At 33.7% G+C, this 15,366-nt stretch overlaps 1 protein-coding gene across 4 annotated transcripts in view; it reads right to left on the reverse strand.

Moving 5' to 3' along the window:
- Window positions 1-15,366, reverse strand: part of LOC127731003 (glycoprotein-N-acetylgalactosamine 3-beta-galactosyltransferase 1-B-like) — a 155,689-nt gene that overhangs the window by 18,885 nt on the left and 121,438 nt on the right. For 3 of the 4 annotated variants that reach the window (XM_052239719.1, XM_052239720.1, XM_052239721.1), the window contains exon 3: window positions 900-1,163. The exons of the other annotated variant lie outside the window; for it this stretch is intronic. In XM_052239719.1, the coding sequence (XP_052095679.1) occupies window positions 900-1,163 (264 nt within the window). The remainder of the gene's footprint in view (window positions 1-899; window positions 1,164-15,366) is intronic. 4 annotated transcript variants of the gene reach the window in all.

The raw sequence follows: 15,366 nt of genomic DNA on the forward strand, positions 1-15,366 counted from the left end.
ACCAGAATAAAATCATTCTTACTCGACTAAAACAATCATTTTTTAAATAATGACATGATTTCAAACAAACCTAGAAAAATCGCTGATATACGATTGCACGTGCCTGTTTGTGTTTATATCGAGTCGTATGACCATCTGCAGTCTTCTGAAGTCATCTAGATGGTTGATTAGATGGCGTCTAGTCGAAAATACACACGAAATGCTAAACCATTATAACAAGTTCATATATTGTGAATTGTTTCTTTTACGGTTTTTGTTATTTGGATATACGTTTTAGTATTTTATAAATCAAATATGAGACTTTGAGTCAAATCGTTGAAAATGAATTTGACAGCCAATGCCCCTTCAAGTAATCATTTTTAGATGAAGTGTAAATCGACTAAAACTAAAAGCAGCTTCGCATCGTGATCCTTAGCAATAAATTGTCAAGTTCCTTTACACAACTTGGATCTTCTTTTCTCAATTAGTGGTTGTTATTGCTAATATTAATGATTAAATTTAAGAATCTACCCCGAACTTGTTGGGGACAGCAAACATAATGCTTTAAAAATTAAAAAAAGATAAAATATGCAGATATTATTTAGCTTAAAACACATATTTAGAGCAATAATAGTGTACATCAATCATTTTCTAATTAAACTGAGTATTTGTTAAGAATTTTCAATAATGTAAATTAGTATTCTTCATTTTTTACCACAAGCATTAACTTGACATAAAAAAGGGTGTTCAATTTACAACACAAAATCAATAGGTAAAAATATGACGATATCTCTCCAAAATGTATGAGATATCTGACGGCAAAACACACACATGAAGGACGTTGCTTAAAACTATATATTTAGACGGGGGAGGGGTGGCGATTAAACCTTGTTCTCTTCAATCAAAATAAATGTACAAACCTTGATGAAAATGGCTATCATTGAATAATACGGACTTTATAGGTTTTATATTTCTGTCCATTATATCATGCATATCCTTTTCGTTTGTCGTCACTTGCATCAACGACTGAGTATCTAGAAACGATCTGAATGTGTTTGATGTATGGTATATTGTCTTCCTGAATGACGTTAATGACGTGAAACAGGTTAACAAGAATGATATCCCTAATCCAAAGGCAAGGCCGAAGACAAAGGTAAGTCTGGATGACTGTGTTCCTCCAAACACTGAAAAAACAATATTGGTAGCTTTATCGAATTGAAGAATTAATTATTGTTTGCTTTATATCAAATCGCAATAATGGGGATAATTGTATTTTTGGAACGGTACCTCAAAACATATTTGCCTGAACGAACGGGGCATTTAGTTATTCAAGATGATTGTAAATATGTAAATTTTAAGTAAAGTCTTTTTCTTAGAACAATTAGAACCTCCAAACAATTCACATTTCTAGTGTGAAACAGTCAATATATATGATAAAAATGATAAGATATCTAGTTACTGCATGCGAAAGTTGTGCTTTCTTCTGGGACATGGGAGTTTCAAATTAACTTTAGGTTGATTAAGTGTTGCAAATATGCTACCATAAGTCGAAGAGAAACCTAACGCTTGAAATGCTTCACATTTTTGATTTCGGGGCCTTTTAAAGCTCACACAGTGACGAATATGCTTGTATCCACGTCGATTGAAGTCTGGTGGATAGTTATCTCATTGACAATCATACCACATCTCCTTAATTTAAATATGTATATAACATTATCGGTAAAAGAAACGACGGAAATACATACAAAATTCCACAAAAAAATCTAAAAAGACAGAAAACTAAAGATTTAGCACCACGAACCCCATAACAACACTGGGAATGAATGTTTGTGCTCCGTAGGGTAAACGGTTCCTTTGCCAAAAGTGGCACCTATCCTTATGGCAAGTGAAATGTTGACTGTACATCGTATTCTGTGATGTTACAATCGAGGTAAAGAGGATGGGTTGTGACGATGCCTAGTGAAACATACTTGTGGTCAACTTTGACATATATATGCCATTACGGTCATCCAATCATAGTAGAAACCGTAACACTTTCAAAGGAATGACATGATATTAACCATTAAGAGCCTTTGAAAACATCATTCTTCGGAAATTTGTATATTAAAGCTGACAGATAAACATTCATTAATTTTAATCTATTTATTCTTAAAATTCCATGATTAAGAAACTGTCAGAAATTCAAGATAGATATTTGTAGATTCAATGGCAAGTATGACGAGAACAAATAGAGTACAAATAATATAGGTAAGTTCTGCAATGTGGGCTGGTAAAGGTTTTGCTCATTGTATTTCCAGGGCTTGTATTTCCTATCATGATTTCCTTAATAGAGGATTGCTGCTCACAAGGAAGCTATTAAACCAAGATTTCCAAGTTGTGAAGTTGAAATCATCCGTTCGTAAATTTTACGGACGCCATCACCAGTTGATTGACCGTTATGGAATATCCATTTCACAGATGATAGCGGATATGTTCCTAATGTCGTAACTACACCGTCCCCTTTTCCTGAATGTGACTTACCGAATTAGACTTATTACCGTTTTGTACTAACATGAGCAACACGACGGGTGCCACGTGTGGAGCAGGATCTGCTTTCCCTTCCGGAGCACCTGTGATCACCCCCAGTTTTTTGGTGTGGTTTGTGTTGCTCAGTCTGTAGTTTTCTTTGTTGTGTTTTGTTTACTATGGCGTTGTCAGTTTATTTTCGACTTTTGAGTTTGAATGTCCCTCTGGTATCTTTCGCCTCTCTTTTGAAAGCCGACGGTTACCTATAGTTGCTAACATCTACGTCAGTAGATCTCTGGTGGATATTTATCTCATATGTAATCATACCACATTGTTTTTATTTGTATACTGACGGGGATGAAGGATGAACTTTTAGACTGTCACTGGAAAAAAGAGGCTATTATGGAAAGAGACAGGCATCTTGCCTTGCCACAGACGACCAACGGACCACAGAAAAAGTGTGTTTCAACGAGTCTTTAACGTAGAGGGATTGTGACCCTCTCCCTACACAATGCATCGAATCTAACGTGCCCGTTCCGACCTTCCATGGCTGCGTATTTGTACATCATTCACAGCAAAACTGGTGCTCCGTTTTTACCACGCGGTTAATTCAATGATTCAATTCAATGGTGGGAGATGAACAGGTGATCACATTTCTTTACCCAAGTCAATCCTTTTTTTTTACATTTTTTATTGATCCTTTTGGTGTTCAAACTACAGTGCATACATACATTTTTACAAGACATAAGTGAATGGCATGACATTTATGGCATTGTTATAATTGTTATTATGCGAATAAGTCATACTAAAAACGATGTGAATAATAAAGGCAACAGTAGTATACCGCTGTTCGAAACTCATAAATCGATAGAAATAAAAACAAATCCGGGTTACAAACTAAAACTGAGGGAAACGCATCAAATATAAGAGGAGAACAACGACACAACAAAAACACAACATTAAAAATGTAACACACACAGAAACGAACTATAATATAACAATGGCCATTTTCCTGACTTGGTACAGGACATTTTAAGAAAAAAATGGTGGGTTGAACCTGGTTTTGTGGCATGCCAAACCTCCCGCTTTAATGGCAACGTCAAACACAACACCAAAACGACAACATCACATGACAGGACCACAATACAAATAAATGGGAGAACATATAGGACAAAGAAACACACGAATAATAGCTAACAAAAGGTACTAGGCTTAAAATTCAATACGCCAGACGTGCGTCTCGTCCACACAAGACCATCCAGTGACGCTCAGATGAAAAAAGCTTGAAAGCCAAAACAAGTACAAAGCCGAAGAGTACCGAGGACCAAAACTTCCAAAAAGTTGCGCCTAACACGGCCAGAGTTTTCTGCCTGGGACAAGAACATCCTTATTATTTAGAATAATTTATAGTTTTACAAACAGTAAATGATACATCTTAAGAATACTTTGTAGTTCCTTAGATATATAATCATATTCAAAATAAATTTAATAACTTCCATAAATCACCCCAAGGAGAAACATTTCACTGATCGATAAAAAGTGAATACACATCTTTAGTAAATAATTTGCTGATAGGCATTTTTTTATTCTCATGCTAAAACACGAATCCAAATGAGTTGCTGTTAGGTGACGTGTTGTTGTAATAAAAAATCTTTCCAGTCACGTGGTATAGCAAGTTTAATAGAAATAATATCTGAAAAGCAACATTCAGGTTATATATATTTTTGGTTACTAGCGTCATGAGACAAAAATTCGCCATTACCATCTACAATATCATTGATGAACCTTATGCCCTTCATGTACAAAGATCTGTATAAAATACTCGTTCTGTCAACTTTGTTAAAAGGATTGAACCAAATAAATTCTTTTCTCACATGAAATGCATCTAACGGAATGAAATCCCCTTGAAACGTTTCCAAGCAGATAACACACCATATAAAAAAGAGTTGCTTTTAAATTTAAAAACTCAAATTCACATCTGTTCATAAATAAATCCTCTTAATCAAAAAGAGGGAAGAATGCTTAGGAAACATGTTTCCATTTGAAGTCATGTTCTGACAGAAATCATTTTACCCACGTAATACGAAAGGATAACAGCTGTAATTCAAAGTTTGGGGAGTCCAGTCCCCCCTCGCTAGGAGACTTTTGAATAACTTCCGATTTAACTTTCGGAGTACTACCATTCCATAAAAAACTATTAATATCACGTTGTATTTTAATTACATAAGATTTTGGTACATGAGTAGATGAAATGACATACAGTGGGGATCACTTCTAACCTCTCATCAAATCTGTCAGAATCTGCCAGGAGAACTGTTCTAGGACAGTATGTATCCTGACACCTTTTAGACAGTTCTAGCTAGAACAGTTCTAACCTAGAACTGATTTGGTCACTTCTACCTAGAACTGATTTAGACAGTTCTACCTAGAACTGATTTAGACAGTTCTACCTAGAACTGATTTAGACAGTTCTACCTAGAACTGATTTAGACAGTTCTACCTAGAACTGATCCTGACAGTTCTACCCTAGAACAGTTTTAGACAGTTCTACATAGAACTGACCAAATCTTTGATCAGTTCTACGACTAGAACAGTTCTACGGCTAGAACAGTTCTACGACTAGAATTGGTAAGTTCTACGGCTAGAATTGATTTAGTCAGTTCTATCCATAGAACAGATTAAAGAACTCTTTGTCTTAAATATAAATAAGTCAAAAGAATATAATATTTATTAAAAAATTCTCATCACAGCACTGTTTTAACATTTCTCGTTACGGAAAATGCCCATAACCGTTTCCTCGGTCGCTTTTATAGCGGAAATTTTGTTACGATGGATGTCGATGGAGGAGAGTGGCAAAACAAATAATTTTATGAAATATTTGTACTTACAGGTAAAGAAAATACCAAACTTCATTATTTATAAGTTTATAATGAACGACTGGCGATATTCTGACGGGAAAGGGGTGACACTTTTTTTGTGGATGGAACCTGCTTTTTGCACAATAAGCTTGTTACCGATTTGATCGAGGTCACAGTTTGTTTACATTCTTCATAATTATTTTATTTTTTAACCCTTTCTTGTGTAGAGTTAGTTAATTTATCAGGTCTGAGATTACTATAACAATAATATACTATGTGTTATGGTAATCTCAGCCCCATCCTACCCAGCTGCCTTTGGTGGATCACTTAGACTCCCATTTGCACGGAAACGGGTATAAAATTTCCCGATGGCCTCTTTTGAAATTGAAACTCCCCCTGTGTCCGATAAAATACTGGAAATCTTCACATACGATTTTCCACTTTGGCGAAGATTAACTATTTGCTGTCTCAAAAACATTGAAATTCTGTTAACTTTGACAGGAGGCATTTTGCGTGTGGCTTTATCAACGATAATAATAACACTGAATGGTGACCAGTGAGATGCCCTAACTGCAGTGACGTCATTCAGAACTGTTCTACAATCCTGACAGGTTTGGTCAGTTCTACGGCTAGAACAGTTTTAGACAGTTCTGCTGACAGTTCTTCGGTTAGAACTGATTTAGTCAGTTCTGCTGACAGTTCTACGGTTAGAACTGATTTGGTCAGTTCTGCTGACAGTTCTACGACTAGAACTGATTTGGACAGTTCTACCTAGAACAGTTTTAGACAGTTCTACCCTAGAACTGATCCTGACAGTTCTACCTAGAACTGATTTGGTCAGTTCTACTTAGAACTGATTCTGACAGTTCTACTTAGAACACTTCTAGGGTAGAACTGTTCTAGGACAGTTTAGAACAGTTCTATGACAGATTATTCTGACAGTTCTAATGAGAGGTTAGAAGTTATCTCCACTGTAAATAAGCTTCGATATTGCAAGTGATTTAAGAATTACAATTTTACCGATCAAGGAAAGGTTTCTGATCTTCCACAATTTAATTATTGATTCCATTTTTTCTATGCATGTATCTAAATTAGAACAAACCATTTCTTCAAAAGCATTAAATTTTGATCCTAAGGTTTTAAAACCAAATGTCCATTTAATGGGAAGGGAACCTTCTTTGTTAAATTTATTTCTTCCAATCCATGTCGCTTCGGTTTTAGAAAAATTAACTTTTAACCCTGAACACTTCTCATAATCGTTAAAGGAATCCAATAAAATTTGCGCGGAAAATACATCTTTCAAAAACAAGTGGTATCATCAGCCAACTGTGAAATTTTTATTTCAGTGTCCCCAATTTTTATACCAGATATCTGATTGTTCTTACGAATACTTATTGCCAGCAGTTCCACGGCCAAAATAAATAGAAAAGGAGACAAAGACAGCCTTGCGAACACCTCTCTCAATTTTGAATGGAATAGAACTAAATCCATTATAAACGACAAGACTAGATATATTTGAGTATAAAGTTAAGACCCATTTCCGGAACTTGCTACCAAAATTAAAAGAAACCAATGTTTTTTGAATAAATTTTCATTCTAGCGTATCAAACATCTTTTCAAAATCGACTTGTAAGATTAGACCTGGATAATTCTTTAAAGTAGTAAACAATATAATATCAGCAATGAGTCGTAGATTTTCACCAAATGTATCTACCAGCCACATATCCCGTCTGATCCGGATCTATAAGTTTTGGAAGATATAATTTCATTCTTTCCGCAATAACTTTAGCTAATAATTTGTAATACAAATTTAAGAGAGAAAGAGGACGCCAGTTCGACAAGAGTGTTCTATCTTTATCTTTCTTTGGGATAAGAGTCAGAATACCCCGTCTTTGGTCTATTGAGAGGGTTCCGGTCTTGAAGGAATATTCATAGATTTCTAAAACATATTTTTTTATATCAATCAAGAAAAATTTGTAAAACTCAGCAGTTAGTTAATCCTTGGAGTATGGAAATAAACGACAAAAATCTACATTTGTATTTGAATAACGAATTCACTTCTGCTCCGCTATTCAGCGTCACTGTGTCTATTCAGTGGCGTATCGATGGTGTTTTAATCCAGTGTGATCAGGTATCCAATTGCTGTAAATATCTGAGCAAATGTAACTTTAAATCTAAAATCACTCTACTCTATTAGATATCAACACTTTCATGTGAAAACAATAATATATCAGCCTTTTATAAAAGAAGCTAGAATTATCCTTTAACTTTGATGTCCTCTCACTAAATAATTCATAGTTTAGTGACTATGTTGAACCATCTTCCCCCTCGAACTTGAAATAAAGGATATATTAGTTAAGTATGCCCCTTAACTTGACGTACATCGAGAAATTAATATTGAGGGTCTTTTTAGAACAAATCTTTACGAAAGATAAAAGAGATAATTTCCGCTTCCCAAATGCGAACTTTCGATTTCTATTTTGCCATATTTCAGCAGCGCCTGCATATGAAGTATATATTTCTCAGTTGGTACAATATTCCAGAGCTTGCATTTCCTATCAGGATTTCCTTGATAATGGGTTGCTGCCTACAAGGAAGCTAATAAACCAATAGTTCCAAATGGTGAAGTAGAAATAATCCCTTCGAAAATTTTACGGAAACCAACGAGTTGGTTGACCATTATGGAATATCTGTTTCAAAAATGACGACGGATATGTTTTAATAAACGTAACCACAATCTCGTCCTCTTTTCCTCGAAAGTGACCTACCGAATTAGACTGATGATAGGTTTTTTCTTACATGAGCAACACGACTGGTGGCGCATGTGGAGCAGGATCTACATACCCTTATGAAGCACCTGCGTATACCCCCGGTTTTTGGTGAGCTCCGTGTTGATCAATCTTTAGTTTTCTATGTTTTGTTTTGTGTGCTGTTGTTTGTCTTTTGTCGTTTTCCGTTGTTTGGCATTGTCATTTGTTTTTGATTAATGAGTTTGAATATCCATTTGGTATCTTATGATATACTGCCAATCATCACATTTTCTAAGGATTCGTGTTACTGTCATGTCTGACTGACCCGTGATTTGTTATGCATTTCAAATTCAAATATTTTAGTTTTTATTTTTTACTTTTGACCTTATAAGTGTAAAATTATTTTTTCTAAAGTATTGATCAAAACCATCCTCATCTTTCATTATTACTATTGTAAGTCTTTTGTCTGGACCAGTATTGTTATTGTATTTTTTTCATTTAGAAATTATGTCATATAAAAACACATGTTCACTTATTCTTAAATCATTCATTACAAAATACATACTAATCGCCGTTAGGATTTCACGTCATCTGAAAAATATGATAGGTTCATTAACATGGGCGTCGTATGTCTAGATAATGAGCTACAATTATGTGTTTTTCTTTTATAGAAAGTGTCATTTTATAGTTGAAAAGATAATAGGAACAAAGTCTGTTATTTATATGTTTTTTGTAGAGAAAAGTAAAATAACAAAAATACCGAACTATAAACATGAATATTGCAATAAGTCAATCGCATGATTCGATAATTGGCTTGACAGAAACAGGAAAGGCTACATGTATCATAAATTTTGCAAAACCCCTTCAAAATTGATTCACAAATACGTCGATCTACATCTGATCTACATCTTTATGTTTATATAAATCCAATTGTATCAGATATCTCCGTAAAGTCTCTCAGAGATAAATGGTTAATTAACATAAACATTATACATGATGATCATATATACATACACTGCTTCTTTCTTTTAATGTTTTTTGCATGCACTTTTTTTGTATTTATATCAATCTGAAAGTGCAGAGTCAATCATATAACTGTCATAAATTTTCCGTTAAATTTTTAAGTGCAGTATGACACGATGCCATTGACGAAAGTCGGATTCTGTTGCGTTTAGTAATTGATATCTCTATAGATATAATGATAAATCAAAGGCAACATTTCAAAATCTTTTAGAGAGTGTGCTATATAGAAATTGGTTGCTTATTTCCTAATTTCATTTGATCACCGCTTTTAAAAAATAAAACTATTTTAGAATTCTTTAAAAAGAAAGAAAATACCATTGAATCGTAATAAGGTTTCTTAAATGTGTAATATTTTGGGAAATGACGTCTAACAATTAAAAAAATTGACTAATATTATCAAGACTTATAGCTTTTAATGAAGCAAAGCTTTTGTTTCATAAAGTTTGAAGACAGGTATCTGAAGAGAAACATGGTAATAAACTTTTGATAGCACATAAGTGTTAAGTTTTTCAAAACCGTTACCCATTTTGTTGAAATTAGTTGACATACACCAAATTTGTGTGAGAAAAAAGTATTAATATAAAGTATGATTGCCAATGAGCTATATTGACGTGAAATGTTTATAAAATTTTACATTTCATTTTAATGCTAACTTTCTGTTCTGAATACTGTAACCTCACAGTATCAAAATATAGTTAAAATCACTTAAATCACTTGATCCTTAATAAAACGTTATCCTATTTCTCCGACGTCAGTCTGTTGTTCTAATTGTAGATTTTTTTTCAAGAATCCACTGACCACTGTGATAACTTAAGATAACGAATGCTGTCATAAATCATTTTTTAAATTATACTCTTAAATCGCTTTTAAAAATGTCGATACATGTCGATACATTCCAACAAACTGGATTTCTGTCTCATTGCTAGTTAATTTCTGTTTTATGAAATATAATGTCTTGGTTTGTTCGTGTTCTTTAAATTATTAGTTGACTTATTCTATTTCGGGTGTTAACTATTTTTTACTTAATGAAGATAATGCCGACATTTGAACGTTCTTGTGTAAAATTATACAGCAATTTCAAAATATAAAATGACAACGATACAAGAGAAAAATTGAATATAACTTTTTTTTTAAATCATAAGAAAGAGTTTTTTCCGGATGTCAGGTATGAACATTGGTCGATTTTCAGACCGTTTTACCTTTATACGTTTGTGGCTATTACACAATAGTACACACAGTAGCCACTATAAAATCAAGAAATTGTAAAATAAACATCCATATGCCGATTACGCTTGTCACTTTTAACGTACAAGGACTTTCAATTTTCTTTTTCTTCATAGCAAATGCTTACTTATTGTTTTAGTTTTATAATAGTATGTTTCTATCAATCATTTTATCTTTGTTTGATTATAAATGGTCCTAATAAACATCACATCAATATTAAAAAAGTAAAATAACAACAATACCAAACTCCAAGGAAAATTCAATACGGAAAGTCCCTTATCAAATGGCAAAATTAAAAGCCCAAACACATCAAACGAATTGAAAACAGCTGTCATATTCCTGACTTGGTACAGGCATTTCCTAATGCAAATAATGTTGGATTAAACCTGGTTATATATCTAGCTATACATCTCACTTATATAACAGTTGCATAGATTTCCATCATATTGACAACAATGTGTGAGCAAAACAAACAAACAAAGGTAAAAATGTCAAAAATTGGAGTACAGCAGTCAACATTGTGTTAAAATCTTAATCACTATGAAAACAAACAACTAAGTCAACAAAGCAAAACAAAATGGCATTTAGACACTCTATAGACAAAGCATATATAAGCATTTCAGCAAAAATGAAATAGGAATACAAAAAATGACCACACAATAACACAATGGCGGGATGTATAAATATCGAGCCACGTCAAAAGGATATTATCGTATGAAATTAAGAAGAAGTCGGTGAGGAGAGGTTTACAGTTCGTCCCCATAGGAATGCCGACAATTTGTTGAAAAAGTCTACCTCCAAATTCAACAAATATGTTGTCAATAAGAAACGCCAGCGTATATACAGGTCACTTGTTCCTCGGTGTAGGATGTTTTACCTTTTTTTCAGTATTAACAAAATATGCCGTATGGTATCCCAAAGCAATAAATGTATAGCGTATGTTACCATTGTTATATTGAAAAGCATTGTTGATTATTTCTTTTAGACGATTTTTCAATTTGACACGGGAAATGGTGGTATAAAGGGTTGAACAATAACAAGTTTTGATAGAATTAATTTCAGAGAAAGATCGAGATTTAAAATTATTCAGAAGTTCTTTAGAGCTTTTTAGAATCCACATATGCTACGCGAGTAAGCAGTTTCAAAATCATTTCTGGAGACCTTCTTTCACTGCGGACAGAAATATTGTCAATCTAATGGTTATTCCTTTGTAGAACATGCAGATCAGCCGGCAATGTACCGTTGTTTGTTTGGAATTTTGTTACGTATCCTATACAAACAAGGTAGTCCTCAGATTTGCTGTTCAATATAATGTTCATTGAAGCCGTGAAGGACTATGATTCGCCAAATCCCGTCCTTGTCAAATGATGTGTGTTAGTACGTGGGATAAAATGAGTGCTCATTTATTCCTAATTATTTTACCAGACACTCGTAGTAGTACGATTTACATACAAAAAAATATTATTTGAAGCTTTGTCCTCAGGAACAACAACATATTTATCGTGAAGAGATGATAGACATTTCACAGCTTCTTTGTCTCTGAAAAGGGACTTTGGTCGATCATTTACAGTTTTTTAACTTATGGATTCGACGTTTTATCAGAGACCTGATAGCTTTAACCCATTCTGACAAAGTGTCCGCTTCAACTTCTTGGCGTTTAGCCCATGCACTGACATAGTCCTTAATGGAATCCATAATTATTTTGGAGTTATGGTTCCAATTTATGTGTTGGGGTTTCCTGAACTTGGGACCATGAGATATCACCTTTCGGAGATGTTTATGTTGAATGATGTTTAGATCCCCAGTAATGAGGGATGTTGATATAAGGCGAGTGGGAACAGTCACATGTCAGAGGTGTTTTTTTTAGATATTCTTCAAAATCAAGGTCCTACAATGCTTGCTTATAGTTAAATACTTTAGGTGCAATGGTTTTTGTGTAACTTTAGGAAACTATAGGAACTGATTTTGAAAACAAAGCCAATAAAAAGAACACTTTAACACGCAATTAAGATGATAAACAACACCAGTACCTAGAATCTATACTTCAAGACCATCATGGAAGCCTTGTCTGTTGTTTCTTTATTTTCTAGTTCAGGAGGATATGTTAATGGAACCCAATAAGAAAAGTTTGGCTTGTTAATGGAAAGAACATCATCAATATATATGTGAAATTGAATGATCTGGCTTCCTTGAACTTCTTGTTTTTGACAAGTGTCTGACAATAATGACTAAAGTCGCTAGTTGATTATATGTTTATATGGAAATAAAATTTAATTTCTGGAATACCACGGCCTATCAAAAAGAGACAGAAGATACCAAGGGGACTAATAAGTCGACGAAAAACTGACAAAAGACGGGGCTAAAAAACCGACGAAAAGACGAATAAGTCGACAAAACACTACAGAGAAAACCAGAGATTGAACAATACTAACACAACCAAAAACCGGAATCGTATAATACTTCTATGTATTATAATGATAAAAAATATGCGTGTTCACATCGCGTGCTTAAATAGGTTAAGAATGAATAAGGGATTTAGCTATCGTAGGTCGGCTTGTTGCTCTGTCTGTCCCTCCGTCAAGGATAAATTTGAGTTTTGGTCTATTTATCAAATACTAGAAATTTAAATTTGGCCAGCGGAAAGATCTAAATAAAGGCAACAGTAGTTTGCCGCTGTTCGAAACTCATAAATCGATAGAGATAAAAACAAATCCGGGTTACAAACTAAAACTGATGGAAAGGCATCAATTAGAAGAGGAGAACAACGACACAACAAAAACACAACATTAAGATGTAACACACACAGAAACGAACTATAATATAACAATGGCCATTTTCCTGACTTGGTACAGGACATTTTAAGAAACAAATGGTGGGTTGAACCTGGTTTTGTGGCATTCCAAACCTCCCGCTTTAATGGCAACGTCAAACACAACACCAAAACGACAACATCACATGACAGGACCACAATACAAATAAATGGGAGAACATATAGGACAAAAAAACACACGAATAATAGCTAACAAAAGGTACTAGGCTTAAAATTCAATACGCCAGACGTGCGTCTCGTCCACACAAGACCATCCAGTGACGCTCAGATGAAAAAAGCTTGAAAGCCAAAACAAGTACAAGTTTTCTAAGATAGTATAACATATGACTATCAATTTGATCGTTTTTACCTGCATTTCACGTTGAGCGGTTTAGCAAATGTTTGGCGTTGAGTAGTATACAAATAAGGTGTGGTGTGATTGCCAATGAGACAACTATCCAACAGAGAACAAATGATGTAAATGTAAGCATCTAATTGTCGTATAGGGTTGTCAACAGTGGGCAAAATCCATAACATATTGTTTCAAAAGTTAATTTTTTTTTGTAAATGAACTTGCATGATGTCGGAACAGTCTTTATCTGGATGCAGACATGCTTAATATATCAAAACCTACGTATATCGTTGTAAATGCAATTTATTGGACGTTATAAACAACAACTTTTATAAATGAACCATGTTTTTATGGTGTTTCGGGAAATCTTCTTTAAATGAACCTTTTATTTCTTTTTTTTTATGTAAAATTCACTATATGACAACTTTCCCCCCACTATGGCTCAAAATATATTTAACAACAACATTGTATTTCTTATATTGTTGACAAACACGGTCAATGACAGAACTTGCTTTGATGTAACTCAGGTAGGAGTATTAGTTATTTGAGTTAGGAAATGCTGACTAATTACATTTAACCATTATAGGTGTCTGCAATTGGGGGAATAAGATTCGAACTACGTAACTTTAACAATTAACGTTCTAGCTTTCAATACCAACGGCTATACGATGATGTCAATCGACGCCTTAGTTATATTATGGAAAATGCGCACTAGTTGAATCCATGCTTCGTTTGGTCACACGTGGTCTTATTTTTTTTTCAAATACGACGATTACTTAAACTATAATTTATTTCCTTGATTTATGTTTAAAACTTTCAATAGACGATAGCTTTACACGGATGACAATACCAATACTAAAAATACTGGATGGACAGCTGTTTGTCGTCCAGTAGCAAATTAAATGCATATCCAGGACGAAAGCTGATAAATAAAAATATGGGGAGGTACATGTACTCAATTCAACAACAAATTTGCCATATTTCTATTGACCTGACCCGTAAACAAATTGCTTTCAAACATGATATATTAAATTGAAATGGAAATTGTACCAGCATCTTAATCAATCAACAAATCAATTGTTTTCGAGTACGTTGTTACCTAGAGAACGTAGTCGTTTTAAATGGTTCGAATGGTTCAACATTAGAATATTATCGTTTATTGAAGAAAAAAAGAAGAACTAAAATATGGATAAACATATCTTTATTATGAAGAACACAAATACGCGTATAATGCCAAAAAAGAAGAAGATCGAAATGTCAAATAAACGGCACCTATACATCTCGGCACCCTGTTTAAAAGACAATTCGGCACCGTTTTGGACATTTCGGCATCAGGCCATTGGGGACAAAGACAATTCGACAGCTCTTTTTTTCTATCTGTACTGTTGTTTATAATCTATGTTCGCTACGATAATAAAATTAACAAATATTTGCTATAGAATAACCTAAACCAAACTTGATTATGTTTGAACATATCCATATGAAATCAAATTATAAAAAAATGATTGTAAAATTATGCATTAATCAATTTTTTAAGTAGTCATCATAAGTTTTTCGCAGGTTGTATTTGTGTTTGTGGATGGTGATCGTTTGATTTCTTACCGTTTAAATAAATTTTACAGCATTCCAATTGTGCAAGCGATATTGAGTAAAATTAAGTATCAAGAAAATTTAATGGAAGGCCTCATAGGCTAAAATGTCCTCGTCCTGACTTGTCTTCGCATGTTTTAGAAGCAAGTCACTCGTTTTAATTCAATTTAAATAAACTCAAATCTCTAAATATGTTAGAAATGGTAAATGGAATTTAAAATTTAAGTCATCATAATTGGGGGAAAAAACTTATCTTCTTTTCATCCCATGGAACAT

The sequence above is a fragment of the Mytilus californianus genome, unplaced genomic scaffold (assembly GCF_021869535.1).
Source record: "Mytilus californianus isolate M0D057914Y unplaced genomic scaffold, xbMytCali1.0.p SCAF_2, whole genome shotgun sequence".
Classification (NCBI taxonomy): Eukaryota; Metazoa; Mollusca; class Bivalvia; order Mytilida; family Mytilidae; genus Mytilus; species Mytilus californianus.